Below are 12,521 nucleotides of genomic sequence, written 5' to 3' on the forward strand. Positions count from 1 at the left end.
GTTTCCTTTATTTTAACGTCACAAAGGATTTAGTTCCGAACAGCTGTCTTTACTACCGCATGTTCCCAATACTGAATCTACCAACTCGAAGACAACAGAACATCTAAATGATCAAGTTTTGTTTTACTTAGAAAAAGTATTTACATGGGATAGAAATCCGGGAAATGCAAGATTACCTGAAACTGTACACAAAAACTGATTAAAAGTTTTAAAAAACGTGTAAAAACCTTAGAAGATACTATGGCTGTACGGTTTCCCGGAATTAGTATGGTACCGCGATACTAATGAATCATATTCGGTACTATACCACCACTAAAAAGTACTTGGTTTACAAGCAGTGGAGCATGTCCGGCAGCGCACACACACAGAGTACTTACAAGCAGACACAGTGTGCAGACAGAAAAGGGAGAACGGACGCATTTTGTCTTAAAAACTACACTGTGTCTGCTTGTAAGTACTCTGTGTGTGTGCGCTGCCGAACATGCTCCTCTGCTTGTAAACCAAGTACGTTCTAGAGGTGGTATAGTACCGAATATGATTCATTAGTATCGCGGTACTATACTAATTCCGGTAAACCGTACAGCCACAGTACCTTCTAAGGTTTTTACACGTTTTTTAAAACTTTTAATCAGTTTTTGTGTACAGTTTTAGGTAATCTTGCATTTTCCGAATTTCTATCACATGTAAATACTGTTTCTAAATAAAACAAAACTTGATCATTTAGATGTTCTGTTGTCTCTGAGTTAGTAGATTGAGTATTGGGAACATGCGGTAGTTAAGACAGTTGTTCGGAACCAAATCCTTCGTCACGTTAAAATAAAGGAAACTCGACTTGAAGCCTAAAAAAAGACTGGCGTGACAGATTAAGAGTGAGTGTAACACAAGCTGATACATGACCAGCGTCGACAGCTGGATTGATTAGAATAGAAGGGTATGTCCTCCTCCGGCAAGCCTTACTCAAATACTGCTGGCATAGTAGCATTCCAAGCCTGATGCCATTTTGACCAACAATTTTAGCATCAATCTTTTTATTAGCACTTGGCAAGTGCAGCTCGCTCTCTGATCCGTCACAATGCGTGGGACGTTTTGCAGCAATGGATTCAAACGCGTCGGCTCTGATTAAATGCAAATGACTGACTCCCTTCATCTCCGGTTTGAATGTCGCTAATATGAATGTAGTCGTTAAAGGGAAACTGCATGGAATGGGCTGGAATTGTGCCCGTTGTTCACAATCCTTATATAAGATTTTTTATAAGGTGTGTATTGGATTTATAAATAGCGCAGTATTCCGGTATCAAAATGTTATTTATATATCATTTGTATAAAATCAAAACTTGGTCAGAGTCTGTCTGGAACTTAGGGTTGTACGGAATACCGGTACTAGTATAGTATGGCGGTACTAATGAGTCAAAAGCGGTACTATACTCTGAAAAGTACTGGTTCACCATACCATTATTTTTTTTACAGGCATAACGCCGCGTCGTCACATCAAGACATTGCTGGTTTTACGAGCTGAGGAGCATGTTCGGCAGCGCACACGCACAGAGTACTCACAAGCAGACACAGTGTGGAGACAGAAAACGGAGAACTGATGCATTTTGGCTTAGAAAACTACCGAAAAAGGTGAAGTCATAACACTGCAACTGTCAGGTTCAAACACTGATGACATCTATTAACCAGGACAAGACAGAGACAGAATTGTTTTCTTTTTCTCCTCTGTCCCCCTTTCCCTTGTGGAGGGGGTCCGGTCCGATGACCATGGATGAAGTACTGGCTGTCCAGAGTCGGGACCCAGGATGGACCGCTCGCTTGTGTATCGGTTGGGGACATCTCTACGATGCTGATCCGACTCCGCTTGGGACGGTTTCCTGTGGACGGGACTCTCGCTGCTGTCTTGGATCCGCTTTGAACTGAACTCTCGCGGCTGTGTTGGAGCCACTATGGATTGAACTTTCACAGTATCATGTTGGACCCGCTCGACATCCATTGCTTTCTGTCCCCTAGAGGAGGGGGGGGTTACCCACATATGAGGTCCTCTCCAAAGTTCTCATAGTCATCATTGTCACTGGCGTCCCATTGGGTGTGAGTTCTCCTTGCCCTTATCTGGGTTCTTCCGAGGATGTCGTAGTCGTAGTGGTTTGTACAGCCCTTTGAGACATTTGTGATTTAAGGCTATATAAATAAACATTGATTGATTGATTGATTGAATTCAATTCAGCTCAGTGAGGAGAAACGTGTACATCTGTACCCTTGTACAGTGTCATCATCCATCCATTTTCTACCGCTTATTCCCTTTGGGGTCGCGGGGGGCGCTGGTGCCTATCTCAGCTACAACCGGGCGGAAGGCGGCGTACACCCTGGACAAGTCGCCACCGCCTCGTAGCAGTGTCATCATGGTCTGCTCAAAGATTGAACGCCTCCTTCTTTTATTCGGAACTTCCCTGACCACATGGCAATAGCTGCTTCCAAAGGTACGGGGTCACAAATAAGCATCGCCTTTGATTACAAAACAGTTAAAAAGAAAAGATCGGTTCCAAAAAGAGGTTGTAAAAGAGTTCAAAAAAGCAGTGCCTGGAGCGGAATCAGGCCCTGCTTCCTCTCCACTTTGTAGTTCTTGATTCACGACAATATATTTCTGTTGATACAATCCATGAAAGATTCAGAACATCTTCATGTTGCTTTCCATCCAACCCAGTGGAGTTTTTACAAATCTTCTTCTTGGTAGGTTCAAAGACACGTTTTTGCTTCTTGCTGCAAACTCCATCCATCCATCCATTTTCTACCGCGTATTCCCTTTTGGGGTTGCGGGGGGCGCTGGCGCCTATCTCAGCTACAATTGGGCGGAAGGCGGGGTACACCCTGGACAAGTCGCCACCTCATCGCAGGGCCAACACAGATAGACAACATTCACACTCACATTCACACACTAGGGCCAATTTAGTGTTGCCAATCAACCTATCCCCAGGTGCATGTTTTTGGAAGTGGGAGGAAGCCGGAGTACCCGGAGGGAAACCCACGCATTCACAGGGAGAACATGCAAACTCCACACAGAAAGATCCCGAGCCTGGATTTGAACCCAGGACTGCAGGAACTTTGTATTGTGAGGCAGACGCACTGACCCCCTCTGCCACTGTGAAGCCTGCTGCAAACTCATTGAAACACAAACTTTTGTGATAACTTAGATACGATTATTCTAACAGAAACGCCTTCAGTAAGAGGTGCCTTAAGTTAAACCATGAATTGATTAACGTGGACCCCGACTTAAACAAGTTGAACAACTTATTCGGGTGTTACCATTTAGTGGTCAATTGTACGGAATATGTACTGAACTGTGCAATCTACTAATAAAAGTATCAATCAATCAATCAATCAAAATGTGATAATCACATATTGTTCTCTTGTTTGATACTTTACATTAGTTTATATTAGTGTCCAGCAACCCTGAGTTTATAAACATAACATACATTTAAAAAAATGAGAGAATATTTTGTGATGCTAAAATACATCGGTGTAATCATAGTAGTATCAACTAAACCAGGGGTGTCGAACTCAAATACAGAGTGGGCCAAAATTTTAAACCGAACAAAGCAGCGAGCCGAATTTAAACAAATTAACCTTTTAATAGGGACCCAAACAAATTTTGCATTGAATCTTGAACAAGCAAAGCTTACAGTATATACATTTATAGTGACATGCAAAATCGAGTTTCAAATAATAATAATAATTTAAAAATATCAATGCCATGTCAAACAAAATTTAAATCAAAATAGAATGCCTCTTTTCGGCGGCGGGGTTGAGGTGGATGAGGTTTGGTGATAGCGGGGGGGGGGTGTATATTGTAGCGTCCCGGAAGAGTTAGTGCTGCAAGGGGTTGTGGGTATTTGTTCGGTTGTGTTTATGTTGTGTTACGGTGCGGGTGTTCTCCCAAAATGTGTCATTCTTGTTTGGTGTGGGTTCACAGTGTGGCGCATATTTGTAACAGTGTTAAAGTTGTTTATACGGCCACCCTCAGTGTGACCTGTATGGCTGTTGACCAAGTATGCATTGCATTCACTTGTGTGTGTGTATAAGCCGCGTATTTTATGTGATTAGGCCGGCACGCTGTTTGTATGGAAGAAAAGCGTACGTGCCGACAGGTTGTAGAGAACGCCAAAGGCAGTGCCTTTAAAGGGGAACATTATCACCAAACCTATGCAAGCGTCAATATATACCTTGATGTTGGAGAAAAAAGACCATTTATTTTTTCAACCGATTTCCGAACTCTAAATAGGTGAATTTTGGCAAATTAAACGCCTTTCTGTTTATCGGTCTTTTAGCGATGATGTCAGAACGTGAAGTCACCGAGGTAACACACCCTTGCCATATTCATTTTCACATTACAAACACCGGGTCTCAGCTCTGTTATTTTCTGTTTTTTCGACTATTTTTTGGAACCTTGGAGACATCATGCCTCGTCGGTGTGTTGTCGGAGGGTGTAACAACACTAACAGGGAGAGATTCAAGTTGCACCACTGGCAAGAAATCTGCCGCCAGACCCCCATTGAATGTACCAGAGTGTCTTCACATTTGACCGGCGATGCTAAGACATTAGGGGGCGGTATAGCTCAGTTGGTAGAGTGGCCGTGCCAGCAACTTGAGGGTTCCAGGTTCGATTCCCGCTTCCGCCATCCTAGTCACTGCCGTTGTGTCCTTGGGCAAGACACTTTACCCACCTGCTCCCAGTGCCACCCACACTGGTTTAAATGTAACTTAGATATTGGGTTTCACTTTGTAAAGCGCTTTGAGTCAGTAGAGAAAAGCGCTATATAAATATAATTCACTTCATTTCACTACAGTGGATGTTAAGTGTCGATCCACCATCCGGTGAGCTATTGTATCCTCCTTTGGTGTGTGGTGAAGCATGTTTAGCTATTCTTTGTCCTGCAGTGAAAATAGTAAATGTAAGAAATGTACTTTGTTTGTCACCATGGAGGCGAGGAGTAGTGATTTAGAAGTCGCTAAAACACTGCAGTCCATTCTCCCTTTTCTGTCTACACACTGTGTCTGCTTGCAAGTACTCTGTGATTGCTGGTTTTAAGAGCAGAGGAGCATGTTCGGCAGCGCACAATCACTGAGTACTTAGAAGCAGACACAGTGTATTGACAGAAAAGGGAAAACAGACACAATACCTCCATTATAAGCTGACTTTTGCTGGTGTGTGTTTACCAGTTAAAATCTCATTAAAAAAAGACAAACATCTGTGGGCTTGATAAGCCAAATTCCACCCCAAAAATTGCAGTTCGCCTTATAAATGTCATCGCCACTTACTTCCAGTAGGTAAGTAGAGCCAGCAGCACAGCAAGAGAGAGGAAGGATAGAGCCGAGACCACCATAAACGCTACCATCCAGTCCTCGCGGTTCGGTCGGGACCCAGCTCTCACCTGGTGACGCCGTTTGATCATGGTGGTAGAATTGTCTGTGGAATTAAAACAAAATAAAGCGCACAATTAAACCCAGAGTTTTGTATTAGTACTATCAATCAATACATTGACACAGCTTCTCAATGCTTTGACTTCTCCAACAGGTGTGTGACTACCTGTGCACACATAACCAGTCAACCAGTCATTGAACTGATTGTCCGAGCTCACTATAGATTTTCTGAACCTTTTGAGGGACCATAGATGGTGAAATCCCTAAATTCTTTGGTATAGCTCGTTGAGAAATGTTGTTCTTAAACTGTTGGACGATTTGCTCACGCATTTGTTCACAAAGCGGTGACCCTCGCCCCATCCTGGTTTGTGAATTATTGAGCATTTCACGGAAGCTGCTTTTAAACCCAATCCTGTTCCCAATTAGCCTGTTCACCTGTGGGATGTTCCAAATAAGTGTTTGAAGAGCATTCCTCAATTTTCTCATTCTTTTTTGCCACCTGTGTCAGCTTTTGTGAAATATGTTGCAGGCTTTAAATTCCAAATGACCTAATATTTGCAAAAAAACAAAAAAAATGTCCAGTTCGAACATTAAATATCTTGTCTTTGCAGTCTGATTCAATTGAATATAAATGTTATTCTGTTTTTATTTACCATTTACACAACGTGCCAACTTCTCTGGTTTTGGGTTTTGTAAAATGCAATAAAATGTCCATTATTTAAATGCAACAATCTGTACATTTATTGGTGTGATACATCATTTGACATTTTATCAATATTTTAAAGGGGACCTATTTTGCAAAACTAACTTTTCCTGATCTGCATAATTCTGGAACATTTTAAATCAAACCATGGTGGAATGGCAGAGTTCTTTATAAAACAAGCTTGTCTTCCTTTACACTTCTTTAAAACGAGCCATTTGGAGTTTGCCCAATTTATGACGTTCTTCCAATTAGTGATTTCAGTTGATATCTCCACACACGGCAAAGTTTTACCCAAAGAGCTTAGCAGAAGTCTGTCATCATAGTCCGACGTAGTCAAGATCCTTTTTTGTTGTGGGGCGGACTGGCTCGTACATGCACATGCATCTTCCACTGTTGCCATTTCTAATACAAAGTAGTGCAAAATTGTGACTTAATTTGTCAGTAGACTCGCTATGGAAGCACTTAAAACTACAAAATGGCCGAAGGGGAGGCAAAGCAGTCAAAGTGGAGGCACATAAATAAAACAGCAGAGCAATTGACACATCCTGTTTTGACGGCCAGAAAGCAGCTTGAAGATCTGGAGGTCTGCAAAACATAATCATGCAATATTAAATTTACCAAAATGTGATCCGTTCCGTCATTGTGACATTAACAGTAGAAATCTGACTGAAAAAAGAAGTAGCTTTTGGGTGACGGGTTGTGGAGCTCCTCACTTCTGAACATTGTTTACAATCATGGCCACCAGCAGCGAGAGCGATTCGGACCGAGAAAGCGACAATTTCCCCATTAATTTGAGCGAGGATGAAATATTCGTGGATGAGGAAAGTGAGAGTGAAGGACTAGAAAAAAAAGACTATATAGTGGGAGTGTTTCAGAAGTTATTAGACAAAGAATAATTCTGGAAAATCCCTTATCTGCTTATTGTGTTACTAGTGTTTTAGTGAGATTGTATGGTCGTACCTGTACAACCTGAAGGTCAGCCCCGCACCTTTCTTCAGCACCAGTCGACGGGTGGTGGCGATGCCCCTCTCTGCCCTTCGCAAGGGACCATCTTCGAAACGTGATCTTTCGAAATGATCGCTGCATAATATACTGTATTTTGTGTGTGTGGTCCAATCCAACCGTGTTCGCTTGACCGCTCTGTTCCATAGTAAAGCTTCACCGTCATCCTTCGGAAATGTAAACAATGAAACACCGGCTGTGTTTGTGTTGCTAAATGCAGCCGCAATACACCGCTTACTACCTACAGCTTTCTTCTTTGACGTCTCCATCATTCATTGAACAAATTGCAAAAGATTCAGCAACACAGATGTCCAGAATACTGTGGAATTATGCAATGAAAAGAAGCGACTTATAGCTGTGAACGGTGCTGGAACAAAATGTCCTCTACAATGCGTGACGTCACGCGCACGCGTCATCATACCGGGACGTTTTAGCATGATACTTCCGCGCAAAATTTAAAATTGCAATTTAGTAAACTAAACCGGCCGTATTGGCATGTATTGCAATGTTAATATTTCATCATTGATATATAAACTATCAGACTGCATGGTCGGTAGTAGTGGGTTTCAGTAGGCCTTTAAAGGTGTAAAAAATATATTTGGGAATGTCCGGCGGGCCAGATTGAAAAGCTTGACTGGCCTTAATTTGCCCAGATCTGCTCAAAAACAACCACATAGAAATTCCTCATCACAGTCACAGCTAACGAGGTACCTTCACGAACCCTGGACTTGTCAGCATCAACAGAAAGAAAGCGAAACAGGGTTGTTGTTTTTTTGCACTTTCTGTGTCCCTTTTAATTACTGTGATAACTATGACAATTTGCTGTACATTTTCTTCTTGTAAATGTATTACTAAGTTATCATTTTATGTTGAAGTGTTTCAAGGTTTGGTTTGTTCAACCTAAATGTCACAGAATTCCTTAAAAATATAATGCAGTGCTTTGTAACATTTGAGAGTTGAGTTCATTCACTATCAGTCAAAATGTCAACAACACCCATCCCTAAATATGAGAGCACTCAGAGGGTTTGATCGACTTTAAATCTCTTAGTTTTGGCTGGCTTTACCATCACTGGCTACCCCAGTGTTTTTCAACCTTTTCTGAGCCAAGGCACTTTTTTTTTCATTTAAAAAATCCCTAGGCACACCACCAGCAGAAAATATTAAAAAATTTAAGTCAGCAGCCGATATTGGCAATAAAAAGTTGTTCTCCCAATTGTTGGATATACATTCAAACCATAACCAAGCATGCTTCACTATAGCTCTTGTCTCAAAGTAGGTGTACTGTCACCACCTGTCACATAACGTCGTAACTTATTTTGTAGTTTTTGACGTTTTCCTTTTTGTAGTGTTTTAGTTCTTGTATTGTGCTCCTATTTTGGTGATGATTGTCATGTCATGTACGAATGTACTTTGTGGACGCCGTCTGCCTCTACACGCTGTAAGTTTTTGCTGTCGTCCAGCATTATGTTTTTGTTTACTTTAAAACCAGTTGAGTTTTAGCTAAGTTTTGCGTAGCCTTCCCAGAGCTTCAATGCCTTTTCTTAACGGCATTTGCCTTTTGTTTATATTTGGTTTAAGCATTAAATACCTTTTTACCTGCAAACCATCGTCGTCGTTCCCAACATCTACAAAGCAATTAGCAACCTGCTACCACCTACTAATATGGAAGAGTATAACACGGTTACTCTGCCCAGCTCTAGACATTACAGACACTCAACAATGGCACATTTATGGATTATAATTAAAGGTTTGCAAAAAATATTCTAAACCCAGTTAGGTGAAACTACATAATCTCCCACGGCACACCAAAACTTATCTCACGGTACAGTAGTGTGCCGCGGCACAGTGGTTGAAAAACACTGGCCTACTAAGTACAAACACAGCCAGCTGTCATGCCTTTCAATCTACTGCCAAGCCAGGAGCAAAAGCACAAGTTGCAGTAAAATACAGTTGACTGACATATCATCTTTATCTCAACATGCACAGAGAAAATGTGCAGGCTACTTCTGGTATTTTGTTTATTCCAACCGGAACACAAAGTGCTAAAAAAAAAAAATACAAGAAATAAAAAAAAAGTCAATGCCTTCAATGTAAACCAAAAGATATTCACTGATATTTACAAGCCCCGTTTCCGTAAGAGTTGGGAAATTGTGTTAAATGTAAATATAAACCGGATACAATGATTTGCAAATTGTTTTCAACCCATATTCAATTGAATGTACTACATTGATAAGATATTTGATGTTCAAATTCATAAACTTTATTTTTTTTTGCAAATAATATTTAACTTAGAATTTTATGGCTGCAGCACGTGCCAAAGTAGTTGGGAAAGGGCATGTTCACCACTGTGTTACATCACCTTTTCTTTTAACAACACTCAATAAACGTTTGGGAACTGAGGAGACACATTTTTGAAGCTTTGAAAGTGGAATTCTTTCCCATTCTTGTTTTATGTAGAGCTTCAGTCGTTCAACAGTCTGGGGTATCCGCTGTCATATTTTACGCTTCATAATGCGCCACACATTTTCCATGGGACACGGTTCTGGACTGCAGGCGAGCCAGGAAAGTACCCGCACTCTTTTACTACAAAGCCACGCTGTTGTAACAGGTCGGTTGGCATTGTTTTGCTGAAATAAGCAGGGGCATCCAGGATAACGTTGCTTGAATGACAACATATGTTGCTCCAAAACCTGTATGGACTATTCAGCATTAATGGTGCCTTCAAAGATGTGTAAGTTAACAATGCCTTTAGCACTAATACACCCCATACCATCACAGATGCTGGCTTTTGAACTTTGCGCCTAGAACAATCCTGATGGTTATTTTCCTTTTTGTTCCAGAGGACACCACGTCCACAGTTTCCAAATAAAATTTGAAATGTGGACTCGTCGGCGGCGTTCCTCGGTATTGTTGATAAATGGGTTTGGCTTTGCATAGTAGAGTTTTAACTTGCACTTACAGATGTAGCGACCAACTGTAGTTACTGACAGTGGTTTTATGAACTGTTCCTGAGCCCATGTGGTGATATTCTTTACACACTGATGTCGGTTTTTGATGCAGTACCACATTAGGGGTCAAAAGGTCCGTAATATCATCGCTTACGTGCAGTGATTTCTCCAGATTGTCTGAACCTTTTGATGATTTTACGGACCGTAGATGGTAAAATCCCTAAATTCCTTGCAATAGCTCGTTGAGAAATGTTGTTCTACAACTGTTCGACAATTTGCTTACAAAGTGGTGACCCTCGCCCCATCTTTGTTTGTGAATTAATTAGCATTTCCTGGAAGCTGCTTTTATACCCAATCATGGCACCCGCCTGTTCCAAATTAGCCTGCGCACCCGTGGGATGTTCCAAATAAGTGTTTGATGAGCATTCCTAAACTTTATCAGTATTTATTGCCACCTTTCCCAACTTCTTTGTCACATGTTGCTGGCATGAAATTCTAAAGTTAATGATTATTTGCAAAAAAAAAAAAAAAAAAGTTTAACAGTTTGAACGTCAAATATGTTGTCTTTGAGCAAATCATTGTATTCCGTTTATATTTACATCCAACACAATTTCCCGACTCATATGGAAACGGGGTTTGTACACCACAAACCGTGCCCTGAAATGAAACTATAAATGTAGCGGCACCTCCACCACCCCCTTCCGAATCCTTCTGCTCTTCTCATGAAGGAAAGTAGGCCAGCACTATGATTTGAGTGAGACGGGAGGGAAATATAAAGAAGTAGAGGCGGTGGGTAGAGTGTGAGTGAGGAGAGGAAATGTCGGAGGAGATTATGTACACAAAGAAGTATTTAAATGATAATTTACCTTCAAATCTGGCTGAGGCCTATGTACACAATCAATGCGTTTCATCTCCAAAGAAGGTTTTATAAAACTCATTGGAGACAGCCAGTTTTTCAAAACGTTTGTCTTCACATCAGTTGTCCACATGGTGGCAGTGTTTACTTACCCTTACCCCTGTCAGCAAGAGAATAGCCTGAAAGGCTTTGATTGGTTGATGTGGTTCTGTTTTTCTCATATATTGTACTTTGGTTCGCAGGTGTCAGGCATCAAAAACGCATCAGTCTGGTTTTGACCAACTCAAACCGGTTTTGAGTTGAAAGTGATGACTGCCTCATCATGCGTCTTTGACTACCAAGTATTAACTAGGAGAGGCAATTTCTGAAGGAACTGCTTGTGAATGCTCCAATGCTGAAGTTGAACTGAAATGCTGACAGAATGTAGCATGAATGTTAGAATAGTTTAAATGTTGGAATGGTTTGAATGTTGAAAAGTTTGAATTCCCAGGAAAACCGGAATTTGGTTTGGATTTTGGGAATGTGTTAGGTTGAATGTCCAGGATTAGTAGAACGTGTTAATGTTGGAATGGTTTCAATTGGTTGAAAAATTGTGCAACTTGGAAAAATGTCATTGGGAATTTCTGGAAATTTGAGAATTTTGGTAAAAGTGGGATTTAAAAAAAAAATGATTAGGTGCAGGAATGTCCTGAATGAGCTGAATTGGTTGGTGTTGGAATCGTTTAAAGCAGGCAAAAAATGTTAAAGTAGTAAAAGGTATTAGGGCATTTTGGGAAAATCTGGAATTTATTTGAAAATGGTAGAAAACTTGAATGGTCTGGATGAGTTGAAATGGTTGGTGTTGGAATTTTTCAAACCGGTCGAGAAATGTTGAAGTAGTAACATGTTGAATTGAGAAATTCCTGGAATTTCGGGAAAAACGGGAATGTATTTGAAAATGGTAGAAAACTTGAATGGTCTGGATGAGTTGAAATGGTTGGTGTTGGAATTTTTCAAACAGGTCGAGAAATGTTGAAGTACTAACATGTTGAATTGAGAAATTCCTGGAATTTTGGGAAAAACGGGAATTTTTCCATTTTAAAAACCAACTTTTTTTTTTGTCCTAATTAAGAGGAACGTTTTGACGTAAAAAATTTAAAAAATGTGGGAGTAGTCGTTTGAAAAAAGGGTGGAAATAGGGCTTGGGAAAACCAGAAAATTTGGAAAATGCTGTAATATTTTTGTACTTGAAAAGTAGTTCGAATTTCCAGAATGGTGAAACATGTTGAAGGTGAAATGGTTTGAATTGGTTGAAAAATGTGGAAATGGTGAAAGTTTGGAAAATGGCCAATCATTTTGAATGGGAACAATGTCCCAAAAAACCTGGAATTCTGGGAAATCTGGGAATTATTGTAATTCATCAAGGGAAAGCCTGCAATTCCCGAATAGGTTGAACAGTTTAAAGTTGAAATGGTTTGAATCGGATGAAAAATGTAGAAGGTAAAACGCGCCTTCTGGAGAAGAAGAAGAAATTTAATAATACATAGATAAAATTTGGTGTAGAAAACCATTGTGTGAATGTTTTGAAGCATTCACACAATTAACTGGACAATCTAAATTGGAT

At 40.6% G+C, this 12,521-nt stretch overlaps 1 protein-coding gene across 4 annotated transcripts in view; it reads right to left on the reverse strand.

Annotated features, from left to right (window-relative positions):
- The window catches only part of LOC133542939 (receptor-type tyrosine-protein phosphatase gamma-like), a 797,325-nt gene that overhangs the window by 82,947 nt on the left and 701,857 nt on the right, over positions 1-12,521 (reverse strand). For all 4 annotated transcript variants that reach the window (XM_061887219.1, XM_061887226.1, XM_061887237.1 and 1 more), the window contains one exon: positions 5,308-5,455. In XM_061887219.1, coding sequence (XP_061743203.1) covers positions 5,308-5,455 — 148 coding nt within the window. The remainder of the gene's footprint in view (positions 1-5,307; positions 5,456-12,521) is intronic.

The sequence above is a fragment of the Nerophis ophidion genome, linkage group LG02 (genome assembly GCF_033978795.1).
Source record: "Nerophis ophidion isolate RoL-2023_Sa linkage group LG02, RoL_Noph_v1.0, whole genome shotgun sequence".
NCBI classification, from domain to species: domain Eukaryota; kingdom Metazoa; phylum Chordata; class Actinopteri; order Syngnathiformes; family Syngnathidae; genus Nerophis; species Nerophis ophidion.